The sequence below is a fragment of the Bidens hawaiensis genome, unplaced genomic scaffold (assembly GCF_021521415.1).
Source record: "Bidens hawaiensis isolate Kalapana, Puna unplaced genomic scaffold, B.hawaiensis_p1.1 tig00002525_1, whole genome shotgun sequence".
Taxonomy (NCBI): domain Eukaryota; kingdom Viridiplantae; phylum Streptophyta; class Magnoliopsida; order Asterales; family Asteraceae; genus Bidens; species Bidens hawaiensis.
In genome coordinates, this window is record NW_027491138.1 from 1,118,121 (window position 1) to 1,132,592 (window position 14,472).

Consider the following 14,472-nt stretch of genomic DNA (forward strand, 5'->3'; position numbering starts at 1 on the left):
TCAAGTTTTGACTTAAGACCGAGCCATTTAACTAAACATGTTCACAGTTTTGACATCAAGTTTTGGCTTAATACCGAGCCATTTAACTAAACATGTTCACAGTTTTGACCCAAAATTGGCCTAACCCATTCACGCTAGACATAAACCCATGAATTCCGATTAGACGTGTTGCATTTTCGTGTCATATACACCACTAAACAAAGAAACAAACACAACCGCAGTCATAATATAAACACGTAGAGCAAAAGAAGATGAAAATAACTAGCTCCACTTGAGAAACAAGTGTACATTCACATATCAAGTTGATGAAATGGATTCAAAACATTAATAAACTAATATCAGATGTCCATCAGTTGAGCCACATAAACATGGGTCGTCTGCAGTACTCTGCACCTCATCGAGGGCGGGATAGACCAAAACCTGAATCAGATTGCTGCTGCTGGGGCTGCAAAGCATGTTATAAAACGGTCATTAATACGAACAATATATCTATAATTCTACTGTACATAAACTTTCTTACAAACTATTTGTTACAAAAGATTGTCATAATATACAATTTCATGAATTCTATACTTTTTATGAAAATGATAAAGTAATATGATTAAGGGTGATTTTGATTAGGTGGGGTAACGAACACGAACTTTGTTAACTTTAACAAACAAATCAACAAACGTGAACACTTAAACGAACAGATTTTCTTGTTTATATCCATTTATGTTAGCTCATTAACATTCTAAAATGCTTGCGAACATAAATGAACATCAATTAGAAAAGAACATGAATATCCAACTTACATTCTAAAGTTCGTTGTTATTACATCTACGATTTTAAGAGTAAACAATGATATAAATAAAGGGTTATAAAATTGTGATGATCAAGTTGAACATAAATGAAAGACTATAAACGAACGTAAACTGTAGTTATAGTATAACTATTTCAGCGTAAAAAAATAAAAGTTATTAAAAACAAAAGGTGGGTAACAAATTGTTGCCATACAAGTAATCATGATACTTATAGTAAAATAATCAAGTAACAAAAATAATTATAAACTATAATCACTTTTTCAAAACACCAAAAACTCGCCATTACAACTTCTATTTGCAATAATCAGATGTGTAGTTCTATAATCATATATGCAATAACCAGATGTGTCTTCTTTTAAATCAATAAAGCTGAAAACTAAACAATATAAAATATATAAAATCAAATTTACCTGGGCCAAATGTTGTTGAACCTGTTCATGAGGATGAATAAACGTTACCCCAGAATGTTGAGAAGGGTACTGCATGTATAGTGTAGAACCATGATTGGGGTTAAATGGTGGGACCATTGACTCTGGGGGTCTGTAACCAATGCTTGCGGGTGAAGACGGTGCAACCCATGGTCCAGGTAAATGTGGAGTCAGTGGGTGTGGTTGGTGTTGTTCAGTAGAGATAGGTGAAGCCCGGTGAGTGTGAGCTGAACCGAGTTGTGGAAATTCAGTGTTGTAGGTTAAGACCGGTGCGTACATAGGTTGGATTGGGTATGAGCCACCGTTAAACCCAAAACCTGGATCGAATCTTTGTGCATATCTATAAAAAACACAACTTACTATAGATCCATATTTAAAAGAAGTGAGAAAATGGGTTAGGTAAAATGCTTTTGTCTAAAACAATTAGCTTTTATATAGAAAGATTATGTGATATATGGTTTTAAAAAAACATAGATTATGTTATTTTAGTGCTAATGTAGCTTTTAAATAAAATGGGCTAGAAGGTTCTATATAGGAACTAAAAATTCACATTGATCAACTTTCAACCCACTTGACTTGTTTTTCGGTTAGCAATTTTTTCAATTTACTCGTCAAATCGATCTATTGATATGTAAACAGGTTAAAATTGTCACCTTTAGAATTTAATGATGGTTAGCAAATGAAATCCACTAGTTTCTATGATACTGAAGAAATATTTATTACTAATATCAGTTCAAAAAAGTAAGCATTTTTAACAGCTCAAAGTCTGATGTGTAAAAGCATAGGAGAAAAAGCGTACCTGTCATAGCTCCTATCATAATCAGGATCCTTTCGTTCAACTTCATGGTCCCGGAAGATTGCTACTTTACCATTATTCCTAGACCTACTCATCGGCTCTTCTATTCTAACTCTACTTGCGGGAGCCATATCAGCACCTGATGAAGAAGAAACTTCTTCTGCCTTTACTGCCCCTAAAGACCCATGGCGAGACCCATCTTGGACTCTTGAATCACTCTCTTGCTTACCAGCAGTATTGAAACTACTGGAACAAAATATCCTTGCACGCGCACGGTTATAATCTTCTTTTCTCTCCTCAACACTTTTCAAACTATTGCTCCTTTGTGAACTTGAATTTGATCCAACAGTTTGTAATTTCTTATTTGGTCTTTGTTTGATTGCAACCTTCACAACATTGTTGGTTGAGTCATCGTTCGGAAGTTTTACAGGAATGTCAGCTAGACGTATGGAGGGAAGACGGCATTCAGAAGTTTTGTAGATGATGATTCTGGAACTAGAACCTTCCGCAAGGTTGTTATCAAGTAAGACTGTAGATTGAAGAAAGTAGTGTTGAGCCACACAGTGTGCTGCTAACCGTAGATAAGAAGTAGGTAGTTGTTGAAACTCCATTTGTTGTCGTGTGGGATCTTTAATAAACTTTTCTACATCTTGCTCCATCCTTAACACTGAATGTGACATAGTAAGCAAGTGTTCTTACTTAGATTATGGTAAAAGAAAAAAACCATAAAAATAGTTTAACAGTATAACTTTCACCCTGTTGACCAAAGCTTTAACCCAACTCTACATGTGACGCGTCTTTTTGCCCGAAGGTAACAATTTTACACACCCACAACAAGATCCTAAAGAAACTTGTGTAGGAATTTACAATACTTAATAAGAGTCCATAGTTGCGTTTTTCAATATAAAGAAAGACATGATGAAGAATAAAAGGTAGTTAATCCATTTTGCATTCAGCGTTGTTCCTATTTACACAAAGTTGCCCAAATGTTTAATTCTTTGTCCTTCTGAACTATATTGTCAAAAGCCCTTTAGGCGCACGCCTATGCCCTCGGGAAAGGCAAGGCGCAGGAAAGTGCGTTGCTGCCATCAAAGCGATCCGAAAACCTTTGAGCGGGATTCCAGCCTAAATGCTGAAAATTCAGAGTAAATTCTACAAATTCCAGGCAAATTGGTCTAAAAACATCCTAAAAAGTTGTATGCTTATGCTATGCGCCTTGCTTATCCCGAGCCCTTGCTCATTGAGCCTAGTTATGTTTCTAAAATGTAAAAATTGTTCATTAACACAGTGGCCATATATCCTAGCTAAATTAGCAGCAATCAGAATAATATTAAACTAGTGAAAATTAGGGTTTCAAAAGTGATATTAAAAACTGAAGAGACCTGAAAGACGTTCCCTAGGGTTTTGCAAGGCTTCGCGAAGGAAGTGATCGAGGGAATTGAGCATATCCTCCAAGGCGCCACCGGAGGATGAATTAGAATTAGAGATTAAATTAGGGGATGAGTTGTTGGATTGGCGTTTAGAGGAGGAGAGCATGGTGGCCTCTAAGTCGGCAACTTCCCATGAGTCGTCATCCTCTACTGACCCCGCCATGCTTAGTGAAATTAGGGTTGATGATTGTGGTTATGCTTATGGTTATGGTTGTGAGGGCATTGGAATCAGGAGGACCATTTTCATTGATTGAACACGATAGATAGGGTTGGTTTGACGGAAGAGGTCAAGGGTTACATTACATTTACATACCTTTTCTATTTCTATATGTTTTCCTTTCCTTTCCTTTCCTCCACATGTATTATTATTATTTTACAAAATTATATTTTCTTTTATTTTACTATTTAATAATTATACTCGTAGGGGACGATGCGAGGAAGAGGAGGATTTTTCATGATGAGTAAAATGTGAAATGTGATTGTGGGGTGGGGTGAGGTAAGGCAGGGGTGAGCGCATTTCGGGTAACCCGTAAAAAACCCGAAACGAAAAAGCCCGAAACCCGATCCATATTGATGTTTTTTGGGTTCCCATCGGTCTTAGGTTTCAAATAATTTCGGTTTCGGGTCGGGTCTCGGTCTTTACCCGAGTAAACCCGACTTTTTAAAGACCGACCCGAATAGCCTCTTGTGTCTCCATCATCCATGCAACCGTGCCAATTTCTGCACGGGTTGTCATCTTCATCATGCTCTATATGACATGAATATCACTCTTTTCACCATACTCTTCGTATCTTCAAAGAAGTCTCCCTTGGTAAAGTTGAAAAAACAGTTGAGAGAATAAAAGGAGAGAGAGAGTGAGTGAAGGAATGACGATGACTTTTAAAAAAATTGTTATGGGGAATAAGAAAAGCAAGGGACATCTCTCAGAACATAACTTGATTGCTATCACTTTTCATTGAAAAATGTAACTAGTTTTGAACTAAATTAAAAATGCTAGTTTCTTTACTTGTAAACTCCAACATTAGTTCAGTTCGTTTTTGCTTTTTAATTTCCTCTAGTTTGGTATTTACACCAAAAAGGTTGTGTGTGTCGGTGGAGAAAAACCAAAGATACTCAGCTTTTGAGTTTTTTAATACTATCATCTTTACTAACATAGTTTTATTTTTTTTCTTTCTTTCTTTCAATACGCAGACATATTTTAACACTTCTCTCTTCATCTTATTGTTCTCTTCTTCTACTTCCTAAACCATTCACAACCCTAGCGGGTGTTTCATCAGAGAGGATGGAAATTCAGCAATATTCAAAGTTAATTTCTTGATGAATTTAACTTTCCTTTTTCGATTTCGGTTTTTTCTTGCAAACCCGAAGAACCGAACCTAAAATACCCGATACCCGTAATTATGTGAAGGTCCAGTTTTCGGTTATGGATTTTCTATGTATTTCGGTCTCGAGTCGGGTCGGGTTTAACGCGGGTCGGGTCGGGTTAACTCATTTGAGCAGCCCTAAGGTGAGGTGATAATGATTTGTTATATTATTATTATTTACTAATAAAATAATAAAAAATGAAATAATGGCCCTGCGTATCCCTCTTTCACTTCCCAGCTGTTGTGGTGGTAAGGATTAGTGTTGTCGCACACTTGCATAACACATAGCGACATTTTGAACCTAAAAGAAATAAAATAAATAAATAAACAATTTAATTTATCTATTTTGTTAGCCAAATCAACAGTTTGAACAACTCCAGCCACCCGAGCAACCAGTTTCGTTCAAATTTGGGTTGTTTCCTCTGTTTTCCTACCGACCCACAAGAATACACCAATTGGGTCGCGTTTCAACACCAACAAAACACATACCTAGCCCAAGCAAGACATTTCAAACAAAATCTACACTAGAGTTTGTCCTGAAAACCCGACCCCAACCGTTACAACACCACCAAAGAAGACTACCAAAAGGAAATACATGATAATGTTTAAACAAAAACCGTAATGTTATTTTTATTACCTTAATTGGCATACTTATAAAAAAAGGATAATGTTAACACAAAAATAATTAATTAATGATTACAGGGTTTCATATCATTATCGGTAACATTAGGCTGAGGGGTGTGGGGCTTTAACGGGGGCGCTAGAGCCCCTCCGCTCGCGCCCCCAGGCGCTAGCACCACACCCCCGGGGCGCGAGCACGAAAAACAAAGCAAGCGCAAGCCCCTTAGCGGCTGAGGATGGGCGTAAAGATGCATGGGAATGTGTGGTCTAGCCGTTGGACATTTAAAATGAGCCGTTGGGCTCTTATTTAATAAAAAAAAAAAAAGTTTTTTCTTCCTATATATAACCCATTTCACATAAAACAATTACCACAACTTTAAAAAAAAAACCCAAAATCAACCCATCTTCCAAACTTTTTTTTAAAAATATGGCTGGAAATTGGTACCCAAACCTATATTCAGATTATATTGACGACGATTTATGGTCGTCACCGCACCAACCGATGTTTTATTCGGAGCCGCAACAATCATCCGGCTTTTAACCATCCAACATACAACCGTCTCCTAACTTTGTTGTTCCGATGTTTTTTCATTAATGTGTGTTTTTTTTAATAATTTATGAGTTTTTTTAATAATACGTTTTTTGAATATATTTATAAAAAAATAAAAAAAAAAATCCGCTGGAGCCCCTGCTGGAGCCCCTCCACACCAGGGCCAGGGGCTCCACCACCCCCCTTATCCAGTTTCTCTCTCTGCCACACGTCATAATATTATTGGCTGGAGCCCCCACTCGCGCCCCCATTAGAGCCCCCCACACCCCTCAGCCTTAGAAAATCCCTACAACTGACACTTAGTTTATGGAGGTATACGTACACATTCATTATCTCTAGGTAAGCACCACATCACCTACTTTATTTCATTTCACTCCACCTCACCTTAAGAAAATTGTTTAATCCCCCCCCCCAAAAAAAACACACACACACACATACACACCTTTTTTATTTAGTGTAAGTTGATTCTTAAATTATAGTGTGCGTGCAAAGAGAATTTTCAAATCCGTTAACATTTTAATCCACATTAAATTTAACGCCCCTTAGCTCATGAAGGAAGTGGTATGCCACTTGTTAACCCTTGTTAGCTCAACTTCAACACCTTGAACGTTATAGTATACCCATAGGCCTTACATATACAGAAAAGAGAAAAAAAAAGTAAAAAGAAAAAGACGTCTTTAACCCATCATTACGAAAACCCTAACAAAACCAATAAGCCAGAACCAACATATGAAGGCCCCTAACTTGTATTCTTCGCACGAAGTTGGATTATGTCATTTTCAACAAAAAGTACTATATATTTTTCTTAGGTTGTATTTAATGAAATTGTCGAAATAGAATAAAGAGAGAGAAAGGATATGATCGTCTATTTTTTTTATAAACTGAAATTACAATTTGCTAATATTTTAAAATATCTGTCTATAGATTAAAGGATCATCAAAAGCAAAGAAGATAAAAAGATCTTTAAAACCAAACTCATAATTTTAAATATAAATCAATATATAGATCAAATACAACCTTAGTCACGAAGATTATGGATGGCTATAAATTGGAATGTGAATTTTGCTTTTAATAACATCTACGATAGCTAGTCTTAATGTTACCACGTAACTATCTCTTATTGTGTTCGGGTGTATCTCCATAACTAAAATTAACTATACTGATTTCGATGTTCCAGGTCTGACTCACCCAGAAAACAGTATTAAAAAGGAAATCCATTAATATGAAAAAACTCCTAGACTAGAGTCAGGACGTTAACCTGATAACATAAGATCTCAAGCTTTAACAATAATCCAATATTGTTATACCAAAAGACAAACTATATAATTTTTTAATTTCACCTAAAATAATGAATTGGACCAAAATACGTTTCGTAGCTCAAGAAGGTATCCCAACAACCACGTATTCCCAAGACCACCCACCACCGTTTATTTTTAATTTATCTGCCGTTGCCCATGATGATTTAATTTAGACATTTTCACAAACACCTGGTCCGCGTCTCTATATTTCCACACCCCCCACCCACCTTGTCCTCATTCATTGTCTCTTCCCGTAACTTTCCCTCATAAGTTTCCAATTTCAATTTTGATCTTTCATCCTCCTCTCTTTTGCTTCTATCGTTCCTGCAATTTCACAACACCCCGTACTCGAGCGATTGATTCTCATTTCAATCGCTCACGAAATGGCCGAGGAACAAAAATGGCACGAACCCACCACCCACGTCCTCTGCAAGAACAACTGCGGGTTCTTCGGCAGCCCCACGACCCTCAACCTGTGCTCCAAGTGCTACAAAGAGCACTGCCAGGCATCCACCGCCAAACTGGCGGTGGAACAAACCCTTATGCAGCCGGTTCCTCCTCTTTCTGTTATTACGGAGGAAGAACCGGCTGCTACGGCGTCGTTGGAGGTGGTTTCGGTGTCGGAACCACCTCCACCGAAGCGGAACCGGTGCGGGGCGTGTAACCGTCGCACCGGGCTGACGGGGTTTGCGTGTAGGTGTGGGGTGACGTTTTGTGGGGCCCACAGGTACCCGGAGTTTCATGATTGCACGTTTGATTTTAAGGCGGTGGGGAAGGAGGCTATTGCGAGGGAGAATCCGGTGGTGAAGGCTGCAAAGCTTGATAAGATTTGAAAGATCTTGGCCGTTGGATTGTTTGTTGGTGGTTCGGGTTATTATGTGGGTCGGGTCGGGTCTTCTTTTAGTGGTATGGTTTGTAAAAATATTGAAAATGAAATTATTTTAAGCTGTTTTTAGGTTGATTAGTCATTACTCATTAGTATTTCTATTTTATCTTATGCTTTTGTAATTTGCTAAATGTAATTTTATGGTCTATGGATTAACAATATGTTTCATGCGTGAATTATTGATCCTTACCAGAGTTTGCAATTTATTTTAGTGACAATTTTAATTTACATAAATATAAAGCAACATAGAGAATTAGAGATGATGACGATTTTGGTTGTGGTTTTTTTAAGCTTGATTAGGTCGGGCGCATAATATGAGTTTTATTTAGTATGCATTCTTACCCAAGTGAGTCAACGAGCAAACTAGCACCAACTAGAAGTTGTGGATTGAAAATTAAACAAGCCAACTTCGAGCTGAACTGGTTTGAGTTTTTTGCTTTTTTTTTCAAGCTAATTTGAGCTAGTAACGTACCATGAGCTACTTGAGCGTGTAGGTTTCGTGTTAGAAATTTGTCTTAATTAGCTGTATGAGTCGTATAATCTCACTTTCAGATTAAAGTATTTCGTGTGTACACGAAATCAATAATTAGAAAGCAAAAAGAATCCCTAGAGAACGGAAGTGTAATATTTGTATGCTAAACAAATCATATGATTTCTTTATGTAACTGTATAATTAGTTGGGGTTATAAATGTCAAATAATGAAGGTTATATTAGTGAACCATCAGTTTAATAAATAACTCCACAAGTGGTACCAACAATTATTTGTCGATGTACCAACAATGAACTTAGCTACCAGTAATCGTCCAGTCGCCCCCTCGGATTAGGGGCTGTCCCTTACAACCTTAGAGGTTCCTTAGTGTCCAAAGTCGTAATAACATTGAACGAGCATGCACCCTACATGTCCTAACTCGCAGGCCCGGCTCCGAGAAAGCAAAAAAAATTTTGGGCCGAAGGCGAAAATTTTTTTGAGCACTAAATAAAAGGAGTATTTTGTTGGGTTTAAACAATTTAATTTTAATATGGGCTTAATTGGTTATAATCTAGGTTGTGTAAAAAACTTTTATATAAAAATAAGATTTAATATGTCTCATATGAGACCAAAACCTATAACCTTTTGGTTGGGAGCTACCAGTAATCGTCCAGTCGCCCCCTCGGATTAGGGGTTGTCCCTTACAACCTTAGAGGTTCCTTAGTGTCCAAAGTCGTAATAACATTGAACGAGCATGCACCCTACATGTCCTAACTCGCAGGCCCGGCTCCGAGAAAGCAAAAAAAATTTTGGGCCGAAGGCGAAAATTTTTTTGGGCACTAAATAAAAGGAGTATTTTGTTGGGTTTAAACAATTTAATTTTAATATGGGCTTAATTGGTTATAATCTAGGTTGTGTAAAAAACTTTTATATAAAAATAAGATTTAATATGTCTCATATGAGACCAGAACCTATAACCTCTTGGTTGGGAGTAATACCTCTTTACCAATTACCACTAGACCAAACTAATGTCTATGCAAATGAATTTAAACACTAAACATACATATTGTTTTAATAAAAATACATATAATTTATAAAAAAAATAAAAATTCGGGCCTATCAGGGTGTCGGGCCTGTGCCGTCGACCACCTAGCCCCCCTATGGGCCGGCCCTGCTAACTCGTATCATGTTTATTATGACTTTTCATTGGTTTTCAAGTAAATCCGGATAATCCAAAGTAACTTCATAAGACTCAATCTCAAATCGCTAAAACAGTCCTAACTTGATGTCTGTATTCGTGGAAAATCAATATACACTGAAATATAACCAATATCCCCTGAAGTTTATAACCATTCAAAAACAGTCATCATGAAATATAAACATTTTTGAGTATTTTCTTTTATTCAATCATCAGCCTTCTTCTCCAAACTCTCTTGTAAACCTGTCATGCACTTCAAGATCTGATTTGCTCACAGTAGGCTTCTGTCTTGCCAACACTTTATCAAAATCTGTTCTTGAAATCGGTGGCGGGATGATCTAAAAAACAATATCCAAACCTCAATTTCAGCTTAAAAAATCATAAGAGTTTCTGGTGCTTGGGTTTGTATTCATACCTTTGACGCTTCGCCACGAGTTGCTAGATCCTGCATAGTGATCTCAATAGCACCCGGCTGGCGGGGCCCACATGGCACCCAAGTGTCATCGGACTTTTTTATGAAGAACATTGCATCTTGTGTTTTACGCACCGGTTCAAACAGAACCTCATTTACCTACAAATGGGTCAAACGGGTTGAAACTCATTCGATGCATATTCAAATGTATAAAAAAATTAACAAAACTATTAAAGTCTTATTATTGAAGGTTTGAATGTTTGTGTAATAATGTGGTTATTGTGATCATATTTATTGCATAAATTGCATTTTAGGATAAAAAACTTACACAAACAGCAATATCTGATCCCGAAAATCCTTCAGTTTTATACGCCAATTGCTCAAAATCACGATCAGTTAAACTGTGAGGTGTATCTCCAAGGTGTACCTACTCGAATAAATTTAATTAAAAAAAAAAAACAATAAGCTGATATGAAAACAAGTATCTTGTTCCTTAACATTAAGGTGGAAAATTCAACCCATTTACATCAAAATTGGTCAATTTGTTCATTGAAAAAAATTAAATACTGTAATGAAGTTGAATAAAAAATTAACGTTACCTTAAACATGTGTTGTCTTGCCTTAAGATCCGGTAGAGGAATATAAATCCGCTTGTCAAATCTCCTCCTAATAGCCTGTAATTAATTCAAAATGTGTTAGCAGTCAGAATATAATAAAAAATAAATAGAAATCGATTTACAAAAATGTGACCTGATCTAATGAGTATGGTGTGTTTGTAGCTGCAAGAACAAGAACTTTCTTATCATCATTCCCGACACCCTGAAGCATATATAAACAATATTAGTAATTCTGGACTAGACAATTATAAAAAAATCAAATTATTATTGAACTAATACAACTTTTTGTGATCATATTTGATGAGTACACCAATTATTATTTATCAAAAAATGATCAAGAAAACCATAGTCATTTGAGTGTTCGTGTTCGATCATTTGCTTTGCTAAGAAAACAAACAGGCACGAACATGCTCATTCCGTGTTAGTTAAGCATACATAAAATTACCAGTTTTGACCCATTACCAACCCACACATTTGCCACGCCAGCATTAATCTAACAAAAGTACCTGCATTTGGACAAGAAGCTCGGTTTTGATACGTCGTGAAGCTTCACTCTCGTTGCCTTCACCACGTTGACCAACCAACGAGTCAATTTCATCAATGAAAATAATGGAAGGTGCACTTTCTCGAGCCATTTGGAATAAATTTGAAACTAATTTTTCACTTTCTCCCATCCATTTTGAAACCAAATCTGAAGAAGAAATGCTGCATAAACACAAAATTTCATGACACTCAATTCATTTTGATAGATACTAAATGCAAAGTATTTGATAATTATAACATTCCAAGAGGCTGTTTGGATTTTCATTTTCAAAAGCATGTGCGAGTTGGATGGTCAAGATTTTGAGCAAGTGTGATTGCTTAACTAGATGATTAAAACGAGGGTTAGTAGGTAATTCCATATTTATGCAATAACAAGTTTTCTTATTGATTTTTCAAACGTGACTGCTTAAAGGGTTGATGGCACCAAAATGTAACATACTTAACCCCATTTATCATTGTACATGCGCAGAGCATACTTTGTATTTTTCTATCACATGTAAAATTTTAACATTTTGATGCAATCCTATGTCATTATTTTACATCAACCGGTACAATTGTACAAAAGAATGGAAGTTGGTAGTACATAATGACAAATAGGTAAAAGCGTGTTACATTTTCGCGTAACTAATCATATACACCCTAAACAATCAAACCCATAATCACTTCCCCTAAACACTCGAAACTGAAAGAAAACGCATATCCAAACACCCCCTATATAATCATCAACTATCTAGCCAACACCAAACGGAAAGTTTTATTTGACGAGTGTTTTGTATGGAGCACATGAATAATAAAGTTTCCCATTGTACCCATCCAAGGTTCACAACAACACTTGATGAATGGAGGTTTACTACCACCCAAATTAGTCACTGAATCATTAAGTGAAACTGTGCAAACAACAATACCTGAAGAAAGTTGAGTCTGCTTCAGTTGCCACAGCTTTAGCCAAGTATGATTTCCCAGTTCCGGGTGGTCCATATAATAAAAAAGCCCTCCATGGCCTTCTCTTCCCTTGTTATTAATAAAAAAACAAATATATAAGCTTCAAATATAAAATCATCCAACATACGAACGACCCCAGATATCATTATGAATACCGAATCAGGAAAAAGGCATAAGCTTGATACTTTACAAAACAGAAGTAGAAAAGTAACAATATCCTACAATGATGACAATGACAAATAGAAATTTTTACACAATATATATAAGTTATTACACGCCCCGCTTAAAGTTATGAACTTTAATGTTTGATTAGTCTAACTAATGATACATATGCATAACCACTTCATATATCAAAAACCATGAGATCACACAAACAGAAAGCAAACTAACCAACGAAAAACTGCGGAAACTTGACGGGCAAAATCACCGCTTCCTGCAACGCCTGCTTCGCACTTTGCAGACCAGCAACATCATTCCACTTCACATTCGGCTTCTCCCGAATAATGGCAGAGTTAAGCCCTGATCTAAGCTTACTCTGCTCAGCATCCTCACCATCCCCATCACCACCGTTCTTCTTATTCGATTTCGGTCTTGTCGCAACGCCCGTGTCTCCGCCAATCGAACCCTTTTTATTACTCCCATCCTCAAGAACAGCCCTGATTTCCTCTGCTCTTCTCAAATAATCAGTGAATTTTTGGGTGATTGCCTCTTTAAGCTTGGGATTCTTCTCGTATTTCAAATGGGTTTTGAAGTATTCTAAAGCGTTCATGTAAAGAGTGAAGGCTTTTGCGTAATTACCGGCTGTGTCTTCTTCCACCGCTTGCTTGACGTATATGATCGCCTGTTCCTTGAAATTGCTGTACATTGTGTGCTTGTATTCGAATCGGATCGGGTTGAAGGTGGAATTGAATTGAATCGATTGATTGATTGATGCAGAGGAATTGAGAATTGGGTCAACGGAGCGTGCGAAGGAAGTTATATTCGCGGGTTTTGATTTGGGGATAATAATAATAATAATAATAATAATAATAATAATCTGCCAATATTATAATAAAATACATTTTGTCATGTTTTGGTTAATTCTTACAAATTTTTTCCCTCCAAAACTAATATACCCTAATATATGTAATAAATCAATAATTATTCACTTTCTTTTTACACAATATTTATATAATATCTATATATTTTTATAAATATAAATATTAACATATTATTTTACTATATATTTCAAAATACTTTATGAATTCTAAAAATCAACAACAAATCATGTTTCTCAAATGAAAATTGTTTGGGGTCTTTTTGTGAAAGTTAAATTTGATTTTATGGGTCAAAAGTTGATAAATACATTGTTTGGTACAAGTTAATTACATTTGGGTCAAAATTTGTTACGGGTCAAAAATGAAAATTTTGAGTATTTTTAAAAGTTTGAAAATGCTAAATAGATTTATCGTCAAATTTGTTATGGGTTCAAAGTGTTGACTTTGAAATGTCAAAAATATGAAAGTTAGAATTTTAAATATGATTCGGGTTTCAAGTTTATTTTTAAGGGCATTTTTTGAAATAATCAAAAGGTTCAGGATTTGACAAATTGACTATTTTTCCCTCAACTATTAAAATTTAAGAAAAGATTGCGAACACTTTCGACATGCCACCCCCATGCCTATCAATGCTTCTAACTTTTATCAAATTTGAAATATTTATGTCAACATTAATTTTTCCTTCAATGGTGATCAAAATGTTATATGGGAAACATGTCATACAAAACTATGCTCAAATGAAACAATATATTCACAAAATTGAATTGGTTAACATGCTATTTTTTATGTTGTCAAGAAGCCCTCTAAAACTTATCAAAATCATTTTTATAGTGTAGCTCAGAAAAACATAGTTCTTAAAGAACATCCATTGCTACAATTTAATATCCTACTTTCCTTTGATGAGTGGTAAATTGATAAATATATCAATAAAGGTAACGCCTCTTTTGTATTTAGGCTGAGTAGTTAGAACTACAATCGTATGAGAAGTCTTATTTTCGAAATTGGTTCATAACCAAAATTCTTTCAATTATACATATATGACACCGAAAATGAATTTTTCAATATAAAAAAGCATTC

General features: G+C 35.9%; 3 protein-coding genes across 4 annotated transcripts; 1 reads left to right on the forward strand and 2 right to left on the reverse strand.

The window, feature by feature from the left end:
- Positions 1–379: 379 nt before the first annotated feature.
- LOC143620057 (uncharacterized) lies at positions 380–3,620 on the reverse strand. Its single transcript, XM_077091848.1, has 4 exons — positions 3,410–3,620; positions 2,031–2,694; positions 1,214–1,571; positions 380–445 (listed from the first exon to the last, which is right to left on the reverse strand). Exons 1-4 carry the CDS (start codon positions 3,618–3,620, stop codon positions 395–397), a joined length of 1,284 nt encoding a protein of 427 aa, XP_076947963.1. The 3' UTR covers positions 380–394.
- Positions 3,621–7,600: 3,980 nt separating this feature from the next.
- Positions 7,601–8,157, forward strand: LOC143619888 (zinc finger A20 and AN1 domain-containing stress-associated protein 4-like). Its single transcript, XM_077091709.1, has one exon. The coding sequence runs from the start codon at positions 7,674–7,676 to the stop codon at positions 8,121–8,123; it is 450 nt and encodes a 149-aa protein (XP_076947824.1). The 5' UTR covers positions 7,601–7,673; the 3' UTR covers positions 8,124–8,157.
- Positions 8,158–9,955: 1,798 nt separating this feature from the next.
- Positions 9,956–13,223, reverse strand: LOC143619889 (protein SUPPRESSOR OF K(+) TRANSPORT GROWTH DEFECT 1-like). 2 transcript variants are annotated; one of them, XM_077091710.1, is made up of 8 exons: positions 12,749–13,223; positions 12,322–12,427; positions 11,380–11,578; positions 11,007–11,075; positions 10,856–10,930; positions 10,585–10,683; positions 10,260–10,415; positions 9,956–10,182 (listed from the first exon to the last, which is right to left on the reverse strand). In XM_077091710.1, the coding sequence occupies exons 1-8, from the start codon at positions 13,221–13,223 to the stop codon at positions 10,057–10,059; spliced, it is 1,305 nt and encodes a 434-aa protein (XP_076947825.1). In that variant the 3' UTR covers positions 9,956–10,056. The 2 variants fall into 2 exon arrangements, 1 of the variants encoding a protein (XP_076947825.1); XR_013151251.1 differs by lacking the exons at positions 9,956–10,182; positions 10,260–10,415 and having other exon boundaries at positions 10,581–10,683; positions 11,007–11,035.
- Positions 13,224–14,472: the final 1,249 nt, after the last annotated feature.

Excerpts from the sequence above, each read along its gene's own strand:
- LOC143620057 (XM_077091848.1), bottom strand. The coding sequence starts at position 3,620 with ATGGCGGGGTCAGTAGAGGATGACGACTCATGGGAAGTTGCCGACTTA. Across the intron at positions 1,572-2,030 it reads TATGATAGGAGCTATGACAG|ATATGCACAAAGATTCGATC; the intron begins GTACGCTTTTTC and ends TGTTTTTTATAG. Across the intron at positions 446-1,213 it reads TTCAACAACATTTGGCCCAG|CCCCAGCAGCAGCAATCTGA; the intron begins GTAAATTTGATT and ends CATGCTTTGCAG.
- LOC143619888 (XM_077091709.1), top strand. The coding sequence starts at position 7,674 with ATGGCCGAGGAACAAAAATGGCACGAACCCACCACCCACGTCCTCTGC.
- LOC143619889 (XM_077091710.1), bottom strand. The coding sequence starts at position 13,223 with ATGTACAGCAATTTCAAGGAACAGGCGATCATATACGTCAAGCAAGCG. Across the intron at positions 10,931-11,006 it reads CACCATACTCATTAGATCAG|GCTATTAGGAGGAGATTTGA; the intron begins GTCACATTTTTG and ends AATTAATTACAG. Across the intron at positions 10,684-10,855 it reads CAAGACAACACATGTTTAAG|GTACACCTTGGAGATACACC; the intron begins GTAACGTTAATT and ends TTATTCGAGTAG.